Source organism: Salmo trutta, chromosome 1 (assembly GCF_901001165.1).
Source record: "Salmo trutta chromosome 1, fSalTru1.1, whole genome shotgun sequence".
In the NCBI taxonomy this organism is placed as follows: Eukaryota; Metazoa; Chordata; class Actinopteri; order Salmoniformes; family Salmonidae; genus Salmo; species Salmo trutta.
Window position 1 is genome coordinate 59,683,356 of NC_042957.1, and position 22,295 is coordinate 59,705,650.

At 50.4% G+C, this 22,295-nt stretch overlaps 1 protein-coding gene across 1 annotated transcript in view; it reads right to left on the reverse strand.

Annotated features, from left to right (window-relative positions):
• Positions 1-1,343: 1,343 nt before the first annotated feature.
• LOC115195987 (SH3 and multiple ankyrin repeat domains protein 1-like) overlaps positions 1,344-22,295 on the reverse strand; it is a 40,080-nt gene continuing 19,128 nt past the window's right edge. The window contains 14 exon segments of the mRNA XM_029756444.1: positions 1,344-2,244; positions 2,550-2,555; positions 2,989-3,179; positions 3,221-3,416; positions 3,418-6,691; positions 7,854-7,962; positions 8,370-8,488; positions 9,115-9,171; positions 9,286-9,380; positions 14,118-14,301; positions 14,379-14,514; positions 14,639-14,763; positions 15,188-15,270; positions 20,515-20,691. Of these exon segments, the coding sequence (XP_029612304.1) occupies positions 1,344-2,244; positions 2,550-2,555; positions 2,989-3,179; positions 3,221-3,416; positions 3,418-6,691; positions 7,854-7,962; positions 8,370-8,488; positions 9,115-9,171; positions 9,286-9,380; positions 14,118-14,301; positions 14,379-14,514; positions 14,639-14,763; positions 15,188-15,270; positions 20,515-20,691 (5,653 nt within the window).

The following is a 22,295-nucleotide window of genomic DNA, read 5'->3' on the forward strand; positions in this document are numbered from 1 at the left end:
TTCTCATTCTCTCTTTCCCCAACAACACTAAGAACTGCTCAGATGAAAAAGGTAAACAACATTTGATTGTTTCTCTCAATATTTTGGCCTAAGTTTTGTCACTATTTTACTCCTATTGTTATTTGTTGCCTCAATCTACATTGTCATTCCATCCTCATTGTGTGTGTGTGTGTGTGTGTGTGTGTGTGTGTGTGTTACTGTATTTGTGTGATTGCGAGTGTATCTGTGTGAGTCAGCTACCAGGCATTGGTCAGCCCTTTTTCCATCCCTCATTTCCCCTCTCTTTTCCTGATTGGTCCTCCCTCTGGGTGAAATCAGGTCCTCTGCTTTTGTTGTGTGAATCCATCATGGATCGCAGCAGTTGTGGCCTCTCTCTCTCTCCTGTTCCCTCACTGACTCCATCGCCCGTCCTTTCTCTTTCTGTTTGTCTTCTCAGCTCCGACTCCCATCATCCCTTCTTCCTCGTGGTGACAGAGCAGAAATGGGAAAAGGAGAGCTGGAGAGCCTTGGGAAAGAAAAGAGAGATTAAAGTCATATTTCTTTGTTTGTTTGAGCCATTAATGGACGCTTTAACAAGAGTAAGAGCTGCCCCAGTGCCATACTATCTGAATAACACATTCATGAATTTTGAGCCTGATTTCAATTCAAGAGACGAGAGAGACAGGAGAGAGACAAGAGAGACATAAGAGAGAGGGGAGAGAGGACAGAGACAAGAGAGACATAAGAGAGATGACAGAGACAAGAGAGACATAAGAGAGAGGGGAGAGAGGACAGAGACAAGAGAGACATAAGAGAGAGGACAGAGACAAGAGAGACATAAGAGAGAGGGGAGAGAGGACAGAGACAAGAGAGACATAAGAGAGAGGACCGAGACAAGAGAGACATAAGAGAGAGGGGAGAGAGGACAGAGACAAGAGAGACATAAGAGAGAGGACAGAGACAAGAGAGACATAAGAGAGAGGGGAGAGAGGACAGAGACAAGAGAGACATAAGAGAGAGGACCGAGACAAGAGAGACATAAGAGAGAGGGGAGAGAGGACAGAGACAAGAGAGACATAAGAGAGAGGACCGAGACAAGAGAGACATAAGAGAGAGGGGAGAGAGGACAGAGACAAGAGAGACATAAGAGAGAGGACCGAGACAAGAGAGACATAAGAGAGAGGGGAGAGAGGACAGAGACAAGAGAGACATAAGAGAGACAGAGGAGATGGAAAGGGGGATAGGCAGAGGTTTACAACCTGGCATAGGATTTGTTTTATCTTTGTTTATTTTACAAGACAGGCCTATCTCTGTACTCTTATCCTCTCACCCTGCTCCCTCTCACCTGTCCACCGCTCTTCCCCTTACCTGTCAGTCACTCTCTTCAGAGCACGTTCAATGTTCATGCGGTGTCCGACGCGCGTCACTCCCAGGTCCAGATAGTCCTCCTTGGTGAGGGAGGGCAGGTGAGTGCCGTCGATCTCGTTGTCCAGGAAATGCTCCCTGTGCTCGCCCAGGTTCAGGTATCCCAGCCAATCAGCCACGTCGTATTTGGTCCAATAAGGCAGTGGCTTGGAGGCAAAGGGCTTGGAGGGGGACGGGGGAGGGAGGTGGGGGTAGCTCAGGCAGGGGGGAGCGGGGAGAGGGTGCAGGGGAGGGGATGAGCTACCAGATAGAAAGTGGGTGGGGGAGAGGGAGCGAGACACCAACAGGGAGGCGTTTGGGGGAGGAGGGGCGCCAGAGGGGGCGAAGAGAGGAGGGGAGGGGGAGAAGTAGGGGTCCCCCATGTGGTTAGCGGGCGAGGGCGGGGTCATAGAGCCACGGAGCTCGTAGAGGCTGCTGTAGAGGGGTGTGGTGGGGAGGAGGGGGAGGGAGGAGGGGCGGGGTGGACCCAGTTTGGGCCTCTCTGAGGGGGAGATGAGTGGACTGGGGGCTCTCCTACGCTGCAGGTGATGGGACTCTGCCTTCCTGGACTCTCTACTTGGAATGAACTGGAACTCCAGGGCTTTGGTGCGATACACAGGCCGGTGTTTAGGGGAGGTGGGATAAGGGGAGTAGGTGGGGGAGGACAGGGGGGAGTGGGAGCGTGGAGGGGGCTGTACGGCAGCCAGAGGGGGCTGGGGGGACAGGGGACGGTTCCAGTTGGGGTACTGGGAGGAAGGGGTGGGGGACAGGGACAGGGCGGGCTGGGAGTGGTGGATAGGGGAGGGGGACAGGGAACGAACTGAGGGGGGGCTCAGGGCCGAGGCAGAGTCTTCTGAAAACCTAGGGACAGAAAAGGAGGACTGAGAAAGAGTCGCAAGGTACATAGAGGGGCTATTCATAACACATTACCCAACCTCACCACCACTATTCACTAGTAGCCTAAACCTGAAGACGGACATTGTTAGATTAGCTATCAATATGATGCTCAGGATGTTAACAGCAGCTAATTGCTATTAGAGTTCTGCTGAGTAGACAGGAACTTGCTTTTTTCTGGCTGTTGAAACACAGGCAGTAAATTGAAGAAAGGGGAAATGTTTTATATCCAGTCAAACAGACAGTGTGTGAGAAAGGAGGAGTGCAATTACCTGTTTCTGGTGGAGGAGAGACATAAAGCAGACGGAGACAAAAGCATGGGACATAAAAATGGGGAAGAATTTACATAGTAAAACACACACTCACCCATTCCAACAAAATACATAACAAGTAGCGCCAGGACAAGAGATCGCTGTGTGATTGATGTTTACAACACAGCAGGTTGGTGGTACCTTAATTGGGGAGACTGGACTCGTGGTAACTGCTGGAGCGGAATCAGTGGAATGGTATCAAACACATGGCTTGACTCCATTCCAGACATTATTATGAGCCGTCCTCCCCTCAGCAGCCTCCACTGATGTACAAGTAAAACATGCAGGCCTTTGTACTGAAATCTATGGTCTACTGAAGATAATATAACAGTAGTCATTTTACCTGTATCAACACACACAACCTCACCAAATATCCTCTAACATATCATAGAGAGAGTACCTGTGTCTACTTAACGATCTCTGGCTCCCTCTCTGCTGCAGTTTGTTGCTGAGCTCATTGATGATGCTGGCCTTCATGCTGGACATGGGGGGGTACAGCATCCGACCCTCCAGGTAGGTCCCCTGGTCCCCTACTAACTGACCCTCTGACCCCCACAGAGGCTTCATCTCAGGGGTCCGGGGCCGGTCAAAGTAAGGTGACGTGGGACGCCCCAAATTCTGTGTCATCCCATAACCCTCCCGTCCTCCATCGTCCTCCTCCTCTCCTTCCTCGCCCTCCTCCTCCTCTTCCTCATCCTCCCTCCGTCTGTGTGACTGGAAGGAGGGCGGGGCGGTACTGGTCTCTCTGCGTAGTTCGGCCGCGCGGCCCCCCTCCCTGAACCTGCCTGATTTGGGGTAGGTGGAGACGGCGGCCGTGGCGTTGTGCATATCAAACGTCTGTCCGTCCAGGTAGCTCATGTACGACTCCAGGAGGTCTGCTCCTCCCGCCCTGTCTCCCTCCCCTCCTCCTCCTCCCTCCCTCCCTCTCTCCAGCCTCTCTTCCAGCCTCTCTCTGGCTCCTCCGCTCATGGCCAGGATGTTGTCCAGGTGGTGGTCACTGCTGCTGCGGCTGTCCAGCTCCTCTATCCCAGAGTCCACCACCGTCTCCTGGGACTCACCTGCCTTAGCTGTGGGGTGAGGGTGGTGCTCCCCTATCCTGCGGCCGGCCGCTGTAGAACCAGAGGGGGCTGGGTGTGTCCTGTCCTGGTGGGGCTGGACTGAGGTCCTCGTGGTGGTGGCGGCGGTGGTGGTGGTGGTGGTGGTACAGGGAGCGGTGGAGGTCAGGGCTGCAGAGCCCCGGAAGGGGCCAGAGGAGGCTGCGGTGGAGGAGATGGGAGGGGGACCACGGTAGGATGGGGGCCCTGCAATAGAGTGGGGAGGAGGGGTGGGGGATGAGCTTCTATGGATGGTGGAGGGGCGACCCTGGGTGAGGGAGGGGCGACCCTGGGTGGGGGAGGAGCGACCCTGGGTGGGGGAGGAGCGACCCTGGGTGGGGGAGAAGCGACCCTGGGTGGGGGAGGAGCGACCCTGGGTGGGGGAGAAGCGACCCTGGGTGGGGGAGGAGCGACCCTGGGTGGGGGAGAAGCGACCTTTGGGAGGAGCAGTGGGGGAGGAACGCCCATGGGAAGTGGAGGAGCGCCCGGTGGGCGTGCTGTTGTAGAGGTGGTGAGAGTGGGTCATGGCAAGGGAGGGTCTGTGAAAGGAGCTGGGTGGGGGTGGGGGGGAGACAGAGGGGGGAGGCGGGGGTCCTGTGGGCTGGAGGCCGGAGGGTGAGGGTGGAGGAAGGGGATTGGGTGATGTCTGAGTGGGGGAGTTTCCTGACTGGGTCAGGTTGGCCACCTCACTGTCATAGGAGGTAAGGCTGGAGGTGGTGGAGTCCCCCGCCTGTGGGGAGGGTAGGGGGGTGTGGGCCGGGAACCCACTGATAAACATGTCTTTTGGAGGGGGTGGTGGGGGAGGAGGGGGAGGCGGTGGGGGCTGCTGCTGGCGGGAGGCCAGGCTGTTGATAATGGCGCGGTGTGTGTAACCTGACATTCCACCCCGGTCAAAGCTGTTGGCAAACTCCAGCGGAGGGGGCAGTGGGTCCGCAAACACAAACTCATCATCCACATCCACCGAGGGGGCAGGGGGCGGCAGAACCATGAGGCCACTGCCCCCGGAACCCCCTCCCCCCTGAGGGTGAGACGGGGCGGCTGTAGCGGGGGGAGATGGAGGGGTGAGAGACAGGATGTAGCCTGCCTCACTCTCCATCCTCAGAAACGAGGCCTGGCGAGGCTGCTGGGACGACAGCTGAGGGGGCTGCTGGGTAGGGGCTGTCTGCTGCCTCATGTACCCCTCTCTGTCTCGCTCTCTTTCTCTCGACCTTTCCCTCTCTCTCGACCTCTCTCTCGACCTCTCCCTCTGTCTTTCCTCCCTGTAGGTGGGTTGGTAGTGCTGGGACTGGTAGTGATGCGTGTGGACTGTTTTGTCCTCAGAGAAGCGCACCCTCAGCCCCTCTCTGGCCCCGCCGCCCTCCCTCTCCCGCTCCCCTCCTCCCCCCTCCTCGCCCCAGCCTGCACCCCTGAGGATCCTGGGGGAGGGGGGTCGGCCGGTGGAGGAGGTGGTGGCGGCTAGGGAGGAGGAGGTGACCAGGTAGGAGGAGCTGGAGGAATGGGTGGCTGAGGAAGCCGGTGTGGGGGAGGTGGCCTGGGAGGGGAACGCCACCACACTGGACATCTGTCGTACAAACTGGTGCTCGGTCCCTCTCTCCCTCCTCATCCTGCCGTCGTCCTTCAGGGCCCGCTCCCTGGCAGCCAGGGCCAGGCCCAGGGGGGACGAGGGGTCCAGGACCTTTCCTGTCAGGGGGTGGATGAAGGTGGTGCCAGAGGGGACCTGCTGCTGCTGCCGGCTTGATGCCCCGTAGAAGTCAGCCGGAACAGACTTGGGCTGGTAGTCGGGAGCCGGGGAGGAGTACTCTGGCAGGCCGAAGGCAGGGGGCATGCTGCGGGTGTGGTGGATGAAGGTGTCCCCAGAGAACATGCCCTCGTCGATGGACTTGGAGGGCCGGAGGCATGGGGAGGGGCCACCGGGCTGGGGGCTGAACTGCTGCTGCTGGGAGGCCTGAGTCCTGCCTGCCACTCCTCCTCCTCCTCCCCCTGGCCCCACCTCCTCCTCAGCAGACATGAAGATGGAGGCGCTCTTCCTGCGGGCCTCATGGAAGCGTTCCCTGTCCCGGCGGGCTGCGCCCACGATGGCCGCCCCAAACTGGCTGGTGAAGTCACTATCCTGGCCTCGGAGGGAGGGCGGTGGAGGGGCCGGAGTGGAGGGGGGAGCAGGGGGTTGCGGGGCTGGGGTGGAAGGGGGTCCGTGGAGGGGTTGGGTTCTGTCAGTCTCCCCTGGTGGGGTGGGCTCAGCCTCCACACTGCTGCCCTGGCTGCTGCGGCCACTGCCACTGCTGATGGAGGGGGCCTTGACTATGATGGTGGGGATGGGGATGGAGCTCTTCTCCACTGGGGCCTTGCCCCCCAGCGGGCCCTGGCCAGCCCGCAGGTCCTCCACCTTGGACTGCTTCACCAGAGGGCCCTTCCCTCTCCGCGCCCCCCCTCCTTTAGGTACCCCCTCTCCAGCCCCCCCAGCCGCACTGCGGTCTGCCCTCTGCGGCTGGCTCTGGGTGGTCTGCTGCTGCTGGGGCATCACCGTGGCACTGCTGGAAGGTGGGGCGGCGTTACTGTAGCCCCTCCTTAGACCTGCAGCCTTGGCCCCCCCCACTCCTCCTCCCCCTCCAGATCCAACAGGCTCCCCTGGGTAGCCCCCTTTCCTAGAGGCAGTCCTGCTCTGAGCGGAGTGGGCGGGGGCATTAGAGTACTGGTGCGTGTGGTCCACCCCTCCTCCTCCAGCGCCGGTACTGGGCCCCGCTGCCCTTTCGCGGCCCCCGTGGGTGAAGTGCACAGACTGAGAGTAGAGCTGGTAGTGGGCTGCCGTGGAGGTGGACTGGGACACGGCCACAGAGGGCTGCTGGGAAGACTTGCCCCCTCTCCAGCCCAGGGGTGGGGCGGAGGAGAAGGGGGGGTCTGGCGGGGCGGTGGTGGGGGGTGGGGGGATGTCATCTGGGCCGGGAACCGAGAGACTTCGGGCAAACTTCATGGCCGGAGGATTGAGATGGGACTTCTCCTCTTCAGTCACCCCTGCAGTACACCACAGACAGAGATACAAGAGAGGGATGAAAAGGACTGATGAGAGAGAGAGGGACTGAGGTATAGGGATGGAGGATAGAGACAGAGCAGAGGGATCAGATGGGCGAGGGACTGAGGTATAGGGATGGAGGATAGAGACAGAGCAGAGGGATCAGATGGGCGAGGGATGGGGTAGAGGAATGGAGGATAGAGACAGAGCAGAGGAATCAGATGGGCGAGGGACTGAGGTATAGGGATGGAGGATAGAGACAGAGCAGAGGGATCAGATGGGCGAGGGACTGAGGTATAGGGATGGAGGATAGAGACAGAGCAGAGGGATCAGATGGGCGAGGGATGGGGTAGAGGAATGGAGGATAGAGACAGAGCAGAGGGATCAGATGGGCGAGGGACTGAGGTATAGGGATGGAGGATAGAGACAGAGCAGAGGGATCAGATGGGCGAGGGACTGAGGTATAGGGATGGAGGATAGAGACAGAGCAGAGGGATCAGATGGGCGAGGGATGGGGTAGAGGAATGGAGGATAGAGACAGAGCAGGGGGATCAGATGGGCGAGGGATGGGGTAGAGGAATGGTACAGAGAAAATACTGCCCGAACAAAAGAACAGATGATTAATGTGGGAGGCTGTCTGTCTGTCTTTGTAACTGCCTGCATGTCTGTCTAACTGTCAGGCGGTCCTCTCATTCATCTGTAAGTCTGTCTGTCCTCCAGCAGAGATGATGACCAGCAATATCATTCTGTATGTACTCGTAAAAGTACAGCAACGGTCATTTGCCAACAGGGTGTGATGTTATACGGCCTTGAACTTGGCGAGTCACAGGAGAAGTCCATGGTCTTTAGCTGTCACATTGAACCACAGTTCCAGCTCAGCTTCTGTGATGAACAGCTCCTAGATACAGTGTATCAGCCTACAAACATTTTAGTACAGTACAACACATATAAACTGCTATACTCCACAGCAGAAGCATACTACAACATGAACCAGAGTAACATGTATGTTAACTGCAGGACAGCCAGAACAGGAAGACTAGAAGGACATGGTATGCTACAGCTGCAGACAGTGTGTTACAGCACAGACCTTTAAGAGTCTAGAGGACAGACAGACGGACAGGCCGGCCAGAGGGCTGGCCAGACAGACTAGAGAGACAGCCTCACCGATGGATTTCTGTCGCAGCATACCGTGTGGAGGGGCGTGGCCTGATGTGAACTGGGCGCGGTCATAGCCCAGCCCTGTCATCCCCATTTCTGATTGGTCGTAATTTGGCTGCACAGCAAGAGAGGGAAGAGGGAGCAGAGGACAATGTCCAGAAAGGATAGAACTTACAGTATACAACTTATATAACAGAATAAACTTTGCAGACTGTGGTACTGTAAGTGCATTAAATAGCTTCACTATTCATGAAAGAGTTGTCAATTATTTGTAAAATAGTTCATATCTAGTAGTATAGCTTAAGCAGTCAAATCAATCTTATTTGTATGGGTGTTGCATCAAGCTAACCCACTGAATGACATTGTGTAGCATCTCCTAAAGATGTGTGTTACCATAGGAACACTACAGGACAAACTGTTCCTCTCAACCTCATGACAGGTGATCGCACCAGTGAACACGAGCGCTCGCACACTCGCGCGCCAGCACACACGCAACGCCGACACACACACACACACACACACCTCATTGGCGTAAAAGGAGCCCCGGCTCCTGTCTCTCCTTGCCCCCTGACCCCGCGTCCCTTGCCCCTCATTGGTGCTGATTGTCTGCTGAGCTGCTGCCAGGATCTCATCTAGTTTATCTGAGAGATAGTGATGGAGAGTGAGAGAGAGAGAGGGAGAGAGAGATGGAGAGAGAGAGAGAGACGGAGAGAGACGGAGAGCGAGAGATGGAGAGAGAGAGATGGATAGCGAGAGACGGAGACAGAGAGAGATGGAGAGCGAGAGACGGTTAGAGAGAGAGACGGAGAGAGAGAGATTGAGAGCAAGAGACGGAGAGAGCGATGGAGAGCGAGAGACAGAGAGAGAGAGACGGAGAGATGGAGAGAAAGACGGACCGACAGAGAGAGACAGACAGACAGACAGAGAGACGGGGTGCGAGAGATGGAGAGAGAGAGAGAGAGATGGAGAGAGAGACGGACAGACAGAGAGAGAGAGAGGGGGGGCGGACGGAGAGAGACAGACGGAGAGAGACAGACGGAGAGAGACAGACGAAGAGAGAAAGACGGAGAGAGAGAGAACAAGTGGTATAGAGGTTAGAGAAGAGGATGCGACAGAGTGGAGGAGGGAAAGGGTGAAGGAGAGAGGGTCAAATCAAGCCAACAAACACTCCACCACACATCCCCCCACTGAGGGGGAATTTATTGATATGTGAAAAATAAAGCCCGGCTATTCCCCTGATACTGTACATGCATATGAAGTCTCTTACTCAAAGCCATCTGATAGACTGTCCTCTTCTTCTCTGTAACTTGTGAAGACTCGAATTCTGAAAGGATACGGAAAAACCCAGTAAGCTGACTGAATGCTAACTGGCTAGCAGAGACGTTTGCAGTTTTAACAGATAAAAACACAAAGCATAAAAGGAGTTTGTAAATCGTACCTGATTTTTTTTTCCAGGGGGTAGCAGCTGAGGACAAGGCAAAGGCAGGCGTTAACTTTGGCACTTGAGTTACTGTAACACCATCACTTGAGTTACTGTAACACCATCACTTGAGTTACTGTAACACCATCACCTGAGTTACTGTAACACCATCACTTGAGTTACTGTAACACCATCACTTGAGTTACTGTAACACCATCGCTTGAGTTACTGTAACACCATTGCTTGAGTTACTGTAACACCATCACTTGAGTTACTGTAACACCATCCCTTGAGTTACTGTAACACCATTGCTTGAGTTACTGTAACACCATCACTTGAGTTACTGTAACACCATCACTTGAGTTACTGTAACACCATCATTGTAAGTAATACTTATATTCCTATGTGTGCTGCAATCAGAGATGTCTGTTTCCTCTTTGTGACACACACACACACACACACACACACACACACACACACACACACACACACACACACACACACACAGAAATCTCTCACCTCTCTCCACTATGACGCGTCCCCACCACAGGGAAGTGCAGTGAGTTCAGAGGAAAGACAGAGGTTAAACAGAGTAGTGGAGCGTGAGTAGACCACAGGGTTCTACAGACGGGTTCAGAGGTTAAACAGAGTAGTGGAGCGTGAGTAGACCACAGGGTTCTACAGACGGGTTCAGAGGTTAAACAGAGTAGTGGAGCGTGAGTAGACCACAGGGTTCTACAGACGGGTTCAGAGGTTAAACAGAGTAGTGGAGCGTGAGTAGACCACAGGGTTCTACAGACGGGTTCAGAGGTTAAACAGAGTAGTGGAGCGTGAGTAGACCACAGGGTTCTACAGACGGGTTCAGAGGTTAAACAGAGTAGTGGAGCGTGAGTAGACCACAGGGTTCTACAGACGGGTTCAGAGGTTAAACAGAGTAGTGGAGCGTGAGTAGACCACAGGGTTCTACAGACGGGTTCAGAGGTTAAACAGAGTAGTGGAGCGTGAGTAGACCACAGGGTTCTACAGACGGGTTCAGAGGTTAAACAGAGTAGTGGAGCGTGAGTAGACCACAGGGTTCTACAGACGGGTTCAGAGGTTAAACAGAGTAGTGGAGCGTGAGTAGACCACAGGGTTCTACAGACGGGTTCAGAGGTTAAACAGAGTAGTGGAGCGTGATTAGACCACAGGGTTCTACAGACGGGATCAGAGGGGTTCAAACAGCCACCTGTGACTGTGTGAGCTTGTGTATTGTGGGGACCACGTTTTTAGAGGTGGTGAGTGGTAGGAAAGTAGTTTGGTTAAGTGTTTTGTTAAAATGTCTTAAATGTTAGCTGAATTATGTTAGGGTTATTTCATTTCAGACACGCCAAATCATTCAGTTTAGAAAACAACAGTGTGTAATAACTGCTGAACAACTTTCCAGTAAAAAGAAAGATGGCATACTGTCATTAGCCTTGTAATCGATGCCATGACTACTGCTTTAGAATTGAAACGTGCTGTTAAAACAACGCTGAAGAACTCAGGTAAGTGTGTGATATCATTTCCATGTTAATGCTGGCGCTATCTTGCAGCGTGGCTTCCAGGTGAACTGGGACACTGCACCAAACACAGAGGTGAGACAGTTTAATGGGCATTGTCAGAGGTAGCTATATTAATTCATGGCATTAGAATAAGCATATGGCAGAGGCTGATATGGCTCCATCACACATTCTGCTCCTGAAACCTTGCTTTAGGGAACGCGCATATGGAATGAGGAGCAGAAGTTGATCCATAAAGAACAGTTGCAGGACAGACTTTTGTATGAAAAGAGATCTTTATAGCATATGTTTGTTTACGAAGATTAAATGAAACAAATATATCTACTGTATGGTTATGCATTAAATATGGAGAATATAGTTGCATTATCACCCTGGACAGGGGTCATGTATGTGTGGGGTTATACAGTATATATACTGCTATTACAGCATTAAGGTGTGTAGTAGTGGGACGAGGGTTGCAACATTAGTGTAGTGTAGGTTTGGGATGTTCCATACTATAGGGGTAGTGATCATTGGTTTACAGGCAGGGGGGGTCTGTGGGGGCGGCTGCTCATGCTGTGTGTCAATCAGTTAGTCAGGGGTTTGGACCACAGAGAGGGGTGGTGAGGGGAGAGTCAGGGGGTTTGGACCACAGAGAGGGGTGGTGAGGGGATAGTCAGGGGGTTTGGACCACAGAGAGGGGTGATGAGGGGAGAGTCAGGGGGTTTGGACCACAGAGAGGGGTGATGAGGGGAGAGTCAGGGGGTTTGGACCACAGAGAGGGGTGGTGAGGGGATAGTCAGGGGGTTTGGACCACAGAGAGGGGTGATGAGGGGAGAGTCAGGGGGTTTGGACCACAGAGAGGGGTGATGAGGGGAGAGTCAGGGGGTTTGGACCACAGAGAGGGGTGATGAGGGGAGAGTCAGGGGGTTTGGACCACAGAGAGGGGTGGTGAGGGGATAGTCAGGGGGTTTGGACCACAGAGAGGGGTGATGAGGGGAGAGTCAGGGGGTTTGGACCACAGAGAGGGGTGGTGAGGGGAGAGTCAGGGGGTTTGAACCACAGAGAGGGGTGGTGAGGGGAGAGTCAGGGGGTTTGGACCACAGAGAGGGGTGGTGAGGGGAGAGTCAGGGGGTTTGAACCACAGAGAGGGGTGGTGAGGGGAGAGTCAGGGGGTTTGGACCACAGAGAGGGGTGGTGAGGGGAGAGTCAGGGGGTTTGGACCACAGAGAGGGGTGGTGAGGGGAGAGTCAGGGGGTTTGAACCACAGAGAGGGGTGGTGAGGGGAGAGTCAGGGGGTTTGGACCACAGAGAGGGGTGGTGAGGGGAGAGTCAGGGGGTTTGGACCACAGAGAGGGGTGATGAGGGGAGAGTCAGGGGGTTTGGACCACAGACAGGGGTGGTGAGGGGATAGTCAGGGGGTTTAGACCACAGAGAGGGGTGATGAGGGGAGAGTCAGGGGGTTTGGACCACAGAGAGGGGTGATGAGGGGAGAGTCAGGGGGTTTGAACCACAGAGAGGGGTGGTGAGGGGAGAGTCAGGGGGTTTGAACCACAGAGAGGGGTGGTGAGGGGAGAGTCAGGGGGTTTGGACCACAGAGAGGGGTGATGAGGGGACAGTCAGGGGGTTTGGACCACAGAGAGGGGTGGTGAGGGGAGAGTCAGGGGGTTTGGACCACAGAGAGGGGTGGTGAGGGGAGAGTCAGGGGGTTTGGACCACAGAGAGGGGTGGTGAGGGGAGAGTCAGGGGGTTTGGACCACAGAGAGGGGTGGTGAGGGGAGAGTCAGGGGGTTTGGACCACAGAGAGGGGTGATGAGGGGAGAGTCAGGGGGTTTGGACCACAGAGAGGGGTGGTGAGGGGAGAGTCAGGGGGTTTGGACCACAGAGAGGGGTGATGAGGGGAGAGTCAGGAGGTTTGGACCACAGAGAGGGGTGGTGAGGGGATAGTCAGGGGGTTTGGACCACAGAGAGGGGTGGTGAGGGGAGAGTCAGGGGGTTTGGACCACAGAGAGGGGTGATGAGGGGAGAGTCAGGGGGTTTGGACCACAGAGAGGGGTGGTGAGGGGATAGTCAGGGGGTTTGGACCACAGAGAGGGGTGGTGAGGGGAGAGTCAGGGGGTTTGGACCACAGAGAGGGGTGATGAGGGGAGAGTCAGGGGGTTTGGACCACAGAGAGGGGTGGTGAGGGGATAGTCAGGGGGTTTGGACCACAGAGAGGGGTGGTGAGGGGAGAGTCAGGGGGTTTGGACCACAGAGAGGGGTGATGAGGGGAGAGTCAGGGGGTTTGGACCACAGAGAGGGGTGGTGAGGGGATAGTCAGGGGGTTTGGACCACAGAGAGGGGTGGTGAGGGGAGAGTCAGGGGTACAGTAAGCTAGTAGTTACCCAACCATCTGGATCTTATCTTGGCTCTGCACTAGAGGAGATAATAAGCCGTGTGTATTGAGGACAGGAGTAATGTCACAGCAGACTGGCTTGTAAGGGAGAGTGACATGTGGGAGTCTGTTGGAATGAGCTAGAATCTGACCTAGGATCAGATAGGGAATACTCAGAGGCTCCCGCTTGCCTCTCATATTATCTGCTCCCATAAATCATCATCATGGGCGAAGTGAGCATGCTCAGTAGAGACCGCAGCAGCATCTACAGTAGTCTCCCTCCGAGTGACACCCACCCCTGCAGTGTTACCCTGGCAACGACACACTCAGCCAGTGTAGGTGTGTTTGTGGAGACGTGGGACTGGTCTGGGGGTGCTAGGGTTATAGGGCTGGGGGGTGCAGGGGGTCAGGGGGGCGCAGTGAGAAGGATCAGGGGGTGGGTGGGGTCATTGTTTGGGGGGTTACCTGTAGTGGGGGTGCTGGAAGTGACAGTGTGGAACCTCTGAAAGAACAGTGAAATGCATTGAGATTCTCATCCATGTTGGTACCCTAACAATGCTGTCATTTCCCTGGACACTCAGACAGTACATGACAGTGTCACTTCTCTTCCTCTTGCTTCCCCTCCTTTTCTTCCCTCTGTCCATCACAGCATACCTCTCTGTGACTTTGTCTCCCCTCTTTGCCTTTCCCACTGGGCACACACTGGTTGAATCAACGTTTTTTCCACGTCATTTCAATGAAGTTACGTTGAACCAACGTGGAATAGATGTTGAATTGACAACTAGACGTCTGTGCCCAGTGGGTTTTCATTTTTAGGCCTCTCTCGCTTTTTTCACTTCATGCATCTTAAGCTCTACCCATCCCTCCTGTCTTTCACCTTCTCTTCTCATCATTTCTCTCTCTGTATCTCCAGACGTATCTCCCTCTGCTATACATTCCTTTGTATTCCTTCTAGATGCTAGCTCTTTCCCTCTCCATATAGTCCTGGTCTCCCTTTCCTCCTCTGTCCTTCTGTCTTTCCTGTCTCTACCCAGAACCCAACCCGTCTCCCCCATGTCTTACCCATCTCCTCCAGTTCTGAGGTCATGGATTTGGAGCGGAGAGCGATGGCCGGAGTGCTTAGTCTTTTACTCTGCTGGGGGACTGTGGAGAAAGGAAAGCATCATCATCCTCATCCTCATCATCGTCGTCGTAGTTCCAGACCCTGTGCTGTCTCTTACTTTTCTTTCTTTGGCCATCCTCCATGTCAGGGTTGCGTGTTACCATGACAACCTTGACCATGAGGGCGTTTCCACCTTGCCGGATCATGTTGACCACCTGCCTGTGGCCCACCTTCACCACATTCTGACCATTCACCTGAGAGGGGGGGATAGAGGGGAAGAAGAAGTCCATGTAACTGGTTAGAGAGGGTGATTTTTCCTAATAACAGTCATTGTGAAGAATCCAACTACAGCTCCCATCATGCCCTAGCAGCACACACCTCAATGAGGAAGTCTCCCATTCTCAGACCGGCTCTCCAGGCCACGCCTCCCTCGTCGACAGACTCCAGGTACTGCAGTGCTGGGAAGGCTGGGGTGGGAGTGAACTCCTCGATGGGGGTCTGAGCTGAAGACAGAGAGCAGAGGGGTCACCAACATTATGTCATAACCACTGTGATAACTAGACTGATGAAGCCGATGCAGCACAGTGAGACTGTCCAAGTGTGTTCATCTGTGTGTGTGTGCCTGTGTGTGTGTGCATGTGTGTGTGTGTGTGTGTGCCTGTGTGTGTGTGCCTGTGTGTGTGTGTGTGTGTGTGTGCCTTTGTGTGTGTGTGCCTGTGTATGTGTGCCTGTGTGTGTGTGCCTTTGTGTGTGTGTGCCTGTGTGTGTGTGTGCCTGTGTGTGTGTGCCTGTGTGTGTGTGTGCCTGTGTGTGTGTGCCTGTGGTGTGTGTGTGTGCGTGCTGTGTGTGTGTGTGCCTGTTTGTTAAAGGCCTGTCTGTATGTCTGACTGTCAATCTATCAACAGCTGATCACACGTGTTTCCTTACCCTTGGCTCCTCTCAGCACAAAGCCAAAACCCTCACTGTCTTTTTTCTGCAGAAGCACTGTCTTCTCCTTGATGATATAGTCACTAAGAGAGAGGACAGGGAGAGATGGGGAGAGACACATTAAAAAAGGAGTGGAAGAAAGAGGACAGCAGGAAGAAGAGAGACAGGGAGGTAGGAGAGAGAGAGAGAGAGGTAGGAGAGAGGTATCCCCCCTGCATACATGCACACTGCACCAGGAGGGAGCCTTAATCCTGGGAGAGAGAGGGAGGTGGGAGGGGTCAGGAGCCTTCTGAAATGAGGCCACATTTTTTAAGCACATGAATGAATACATTTAACTGACTCTGCCCTGACTCGGCTCCCCAGAGCTGGGCAGTGGGTTTTGTATTTCCTGTGTCCCCTCTGGGGTCAGGGGTCAGCTGATGACATAATGCATCAGACCAGGGGCTCGCTTGGCAGCCTTGTGTTGGTGACTAGGCGAGGTACAGTAAGATTGCTCTGGGTTGGTTGACAGAAAGACCAGAGATGTTGTTCCAGAACCTCACTCTCTAAGATGCTAGGCTACATATGATGATGGCGGTTGCCTGAGCAACAAGCTACTGGACGTAGGATCTAGCTGGTGTATTATAGAGAGGTCTGACTACACTGGAAGACAGAAATGTACGCACAGCTAAGTGCTCTGATGACACAGACGTAGTCATCCAAAGAAGAGCAATAAGATCCTCACATGTAGAGCCAATAAAGAGGTCAGGTTATGTTTGTCCGCCTCGCTAAAATAGCCTCATGAATAAACAGGGGATAATGAGTATGGGAGATGACGATAATTGTCAGTTTCCAGTTGCTATCTAACTATAGTACATGGAGCTATCATGGAAAGACCACAGAAGAAGTGAGAATACCCACAAGCACCTGCATGTCAGCCACTTGATCCCCTTTTGGAAGACCTAGTTTAGTTAGTTAACCAGTCATCCAATGATTCAACCAGCTACTGTCAACATACTGTTAACCTTTAATAATGTTTACATTCTGTATGTTGCTTGACTGTTTTTCTTCCCTTCTTCTTCTTCACCCATGCCGTCCCCTCCACTGGCATAGCAACTCGCATAGCAACTCACTTAAATACAGTCATTTGCCAGCATGCACCAATGAGCACCACACAATCACGGACTACATCCATCTGTAATAACACCTTCCTCATAATTGAGCCTAGTGCACCACTGTTGACCAGAGATGAATGGATCTATATGGGAATAAGGTGTCATTTGGGACCCGGCACACCATGGGGATTGGTTTGTTAGGTTGGTTATGTTCCTCACACGAACATTCCTCTGGACTGCAGCCCAGTGGTATCTATACTGACACAAGCTCCCCTGTCATCAAGTCTGTCACCAACTCACGGTTGTGCATACATACATACCTACTGTATCTCCAACGTAACTGATCCACACAATCTATAAGTTAGAGCTGGGTGATATGGACAAAAATCCCTATCGTGATAAATTACCTCAATTAATGCTATAACGGTAAATAGAATGATACGTTAATAACATTACTGTGACCCACAGTTTATAACATTAATGTGCGCCACAGTTTATAACATTAATGTGCACCACAGTTTATAACATGAATGTGCACCACAGTTTATAACATTCATGTGCACCACAGTTTATAACATTAATTAATGTGCACCACAGTTTATAACATTCATGTGCACCACAGTTTATAACATTAATTAATGTGCACCACAGTTTATAACCTTAATGTGCACCACAGTTTATAACATTAATTAATGTGCACCACAGTTTATAACATGAATGTGCACCACAGTTTACAACATTAATGTGCACCACAGTTTATAACATTAATGTGCACCACAGTTTATAACATTAATGTGCACCACAGTTTATAACATTAATGTGCACCACAGTTTATAACATTCATTAATGTGCATCACAGTTTATAACATTAATGTGCACCACAGTTTATAACATTCATTAATGTGCCCCACAGTTTATAACATTAATGTGCACCACAGTTTATAACATTAATTAATGTGCACCACAGTTTACAACATGAATGTGCACCACAGTTTATAACATGAATGTGCACCACAGTTTATAACATGAATGTGACCCACAGTTTATAACATTCATGTGCACCACAGTTTATAACATTAATTAATGTGCACCACAGTTTATAACATGAATGTGCGCCACAGTTTATAACATGAATGTGCACCACAGTTTATAACATGAATGTGCACCACAGTTTATAACATTAATGTGCACCACAGTTTATAAAATGAATGTGAACCACAGTTTATAACATTACTGTGACCCACAGTTTATAACATTAATGTGCGCCACAGTTTATAACATGAATGTGCACCACAGTTTATAACATTCATGTGCACCACAGTTTATAACATTCATGTGCACCACAGTTTATAACATTCATGTGCACCACAGTTTATAACATTAATTAATGTGCACCACAGTTTATAACATTCATGTGCACCACAGTTTATAACATTAATTAATGTGCACCACAGTTTATAACATTAATGTGCACCACAGTTTATAACATTAATTAATGTGCACCACAGTTTATAACATGAATGTGCACCACAGTTTACAACATTAATGTGCACCACAGTTTATAACATTAATGTGCACCACAGTTTATAACATTAATGTGCACCACAGTTTATAACATTAATGTGCACCACAGTTTATAACATTCATTAATGTGCATCACAGTTTATAACATTAATGTGCACCACAGTTTATAACATTCATTAATGTGCCCCACAGTTTATAACATTAATGTGCACCACATTTTATAACATTAATTAATGTGCACCACAGTTTACAACATGAATGTGCACCACAGTTTATAACATGAATGTGCACCACAGTTTATAACATGAATGTGACCCACAGTTTATAACATTCATGTGCACCACAGTTTATAACATTAATTAATGTGCACCACAGTTTATAACATGAATGTGCGCCACAGTTTATAACATGAATGTGCACCACAGTTTATAACATTCATGTGCATCACAGTTTATAACATTAATGTGCACCACAGTTTATAACATTCATTAATGTGCATCACAGTTTATAACATTCATGTGCATCACAGTTTATAACATTAATGTGCACCACAGTTTATAACATTCATTAATGTGCACCACAGTTTATAACATTAATGTGCACCACAGTTTATAACATTAATTAATGTGCACCACAGTTTACAACATGAATGTGCACCACAGTTTATAACATTAATTAATGTGCACCACAGTTTATAACATTAATGTGCACCACAGTTTATAACATTCATTAATGTGCACCACAGTTTATAACATTAATGTGCACCACAGTTTATAACATTCATTAATGTGCACCACAGTTTATAACATTCATGTGCACCACAGTTTATAACATTCATTAATGTGCATCACAGTTTATAACATTCATTAATGTGCATCACAGTTTATAACATTAATGTGCACCACAGTTTATAACATTCATTAATGTGCACCACAGTTTATAACATGAATTAATGTGCACCACAGTTTACAACATGAATGTGCACCACAGTTTATAACATGAATGTGCACCACAGTTTATAACATGAATGTGACCCACAGTTTATAACATTAATGTGCACCACAGTTTATAACATTAATGAATGTGCACCACAGTTTAAAACATGAATGTGCGCCACAGTTTATAACATGAATGTGCACCACAGTTTATAACATGAATGTGCACCACAGTTTATAACGTGAATGTGCACCACAGTTTATAACGTTAATGTGCACCACAGTTTATAACATTAATGTGTACCACAGTTTATAACATTAATGCGCGCCAGTTTATAACATTAATGTGCACCACAGTTTATAACATGAATGTGCACCACAGTTTATAACATGAATGTGAACCACAGTTTATAACATTCATGTGAACAACAGTTTATAACATAAATGTGAACCACAGTATATAACATGAATGTGCACCACAATTTATAACATGAATGTGCACCATAGTTTATAACATTAATGTGCGCCACAGTTTATAACATTAATGTGAACCACAGTTTATAACATTAATGTGCACCACAGTTTATAACATGAATGTGCACCACAGTTTATAACATGAATGTGAACCACAGTTTATAACATGAATGTGCACCACAGTTTATAACATGAATGTGCACCACAGTTTAGAACTATGATCCTTTAAACTACTACTACTAGTTTGATGGTTGTCCCATTAACAATCACCCATATTAGCAAACTTATTTCATTTCAAACTTCAATCAATCAAATGTATTTATAAAGCCCTTCTTACATCAGCTGATATCTCAAAGTGCTGTACAGAAACCCAGCCTAAAACCCCAAACAGCAAGCAATGCAGATGTAGAAGCATGTGTAGAACTTCACACTTCTCTAGTATAGGATACTTATCGTAATGAACGATAACAGCAAAATGCCTGCGATCGGTGTGGATCATTTTGGGTTTATCGTCCCAGCTCTGCTATAAGTATAGGTAACATCATCTAGAAGCAAGGGGGACTGCTACCCATGGCACGGCATGCACCCCTCAAACCACTTCTCATTCTCTTATACCATTTCAGTGCTGTGACATGCACACTACTGTTTGTACACATACACAGGGGCACACATTGATAACACACACACGTACACACACCATATGCAGACACAGTTGAAGCAGAGCCACTACCGGGGACACATGTTATAGATCTGCCTCCTATACCTCGTTCTCAATCAACAACAGCTCACAGACCGTCACACACAGAGACCCACAAACACGACACACACACGCATTCTGCAGATGAGAGAAGCAGCAATTATCAGACAGTTGTGTCGGTACTGTGTTGCTACTGAAGGCAGACGTACAGACACGGAAAGGAGAGAGAGAGGAGAGTGATTAATGAACATGGAGACACAGCTAGGCTGTAACATTACTGCTAATGTACCGGGCTGTGCATGCGTCTCTCCTTCCTAACTACACACACACACACACACACACACACACACACACACACACACACACAGACACACACACACACGCACACGGACGCGCGTACAGGCTCATGCATTGCAACACATCCCATCTGTCTATCGATTAGTCTTCCTAATCACTCCAGGCTACCATCCATGTCCACATGCATGCTCCTCTCTCTCCCTCCCTGCCTCCCTCCCTCCCTCCCTCCCTGCCTCCCTCCCTCCCTCCCACCATCCCTCTATTCTCCAGCCCTGCGACCAGTGAGAAATCAAAAACAGCCCGTACCTGTAAATGAACCAGACACTCCTATTCATGGGGCCTAGCGACGGCCAGGAAGACGAGAGGGAGAGATCCTCCTCGCCGCATCCCCCCATCGCCATTTCCCCCCCCTCCTCCTCCTCCTTCTCGTCTTCCAGCGAGAGAGCAGCGAGTACGAGCCGAGGGAGGGGAGGAGAGGAGGCGAGAGCGATGGAGAGAGAGAGAGCAAGGGCCTAGCTCTCCCAGCCCCTTCATACTTAAGACAGACAGACAGAGAGAGAGAAAGAGAACGAGGGAGCAGGAGAGAGATGGAGATGGTTCACTGTGACTGCGACACAGAGAGAGAGAGAGAGAGAGAGAGAGAGAGAGAGAGAGAGAGAGAGAGAGAGAGAGAGAGAGAGAGGGGAACAAGAGAGGGAGAAGGAGGGAGTGTGTGAGTGAGGGAGGGTGAGGGAGATGGTTTAGCATAAAAAGGAGAGAGATATGAGGTAATTTTAAGAGAGGGGAGAAAGAGCGGGCCAAGGGGTGATCGGGTTTGTTTGCTGAGTATGTGACTATTTCATACACCAACAGAATATAAAGAGAAAAGAGGCGCACAGACGCGCACACACATACACACACTCAAACACGTTTCTTTCTCTCTTTCTCTTTCCCCTTTCTTCTATCTCTGTATATATCTCTGTCAGTGGCATTCACTGTGTCTGTCTATCACTGTTTTCTTCCTCAGTTATGATTCTCCATTCACAAGAACGGATGCATTTTGGATGAGTTAAGGCCATGTTCTGTTTGACTCCTCTCCCTTGCCGTAACTCACTCCAGATAGGGAGATACTGTATAACGCACTGACTGTTGCTCTGAACTGCTGAGGCTTGCATCCTGTCATCACAATCACAATGTTTTTCACAACTCATATATTTATACAGGCCATTATGATCATTATGATAGATGATTCATCTATTATCAAATTCACATAGAAATGTCTTCTTTGAAAGCAAGTCTAAGAAGCAGTAGATGTGTTCTATGTGCACTATTTGTATGCTTCCCGTTCTTAAGTTCCGTTTTTGCATCTTTTACTTCGAACAGCTGAAAATACAGTATTTTGGGCTATTGAAAATATATTTCACAGTGGTTTAGATGGTACAATGATTCTCTACACTATGCATTGCTTGTTTTGTCACATGAACTGAAATTAGGCGAACTATTGGAATTTCAGTAACCAGGAAATGGCAGAGAGATTTCTGCATATTGTACCTTTAATAAACCAAATATAGACAACACGTGAATTCTATATTCTCTCTCTCTTTTTCCCATATCCTAGCTCTTTTCACCACCTGTCAACCTATGTCTTCCTCCCATCTCACGTCTCTACCATTTCCCCATTTCTGTAATCTCTGCACTTGTTTTGTCCTACCCCTCTTCCATCCTCTCTACTTCAGTGACCCTACATGCCCTTAAATCCCTCTAAACATCTCCCCTTCCCCCATGGCCTTTAATCAACACACACACATGTACACTGTCCCCTCCCCTCTCCTCCTCTTTCCTCTCTCACATTGTCTGTAAACAAAGCAGAGCGCATGAATGAAAAGAGGAGAGCGAGGCAGGGAAACGGGAGGAAGGAGACGCATCAAGACAGACAGGAAGAAGAAGAGAGATTCAGCTGGGGATGAGCAGCAGAAGGAAGAGAAAATTAGAGCGAGAGAGATTCTCTTTAAAAAGGCACTCACATCATCTCTGTCAGTGCTTCGCTCGATGTATGTCGATGTTGTCTTCTGTCGCCTTTCCCTCCCTCCCTCCCTCTCTGCCTCCCT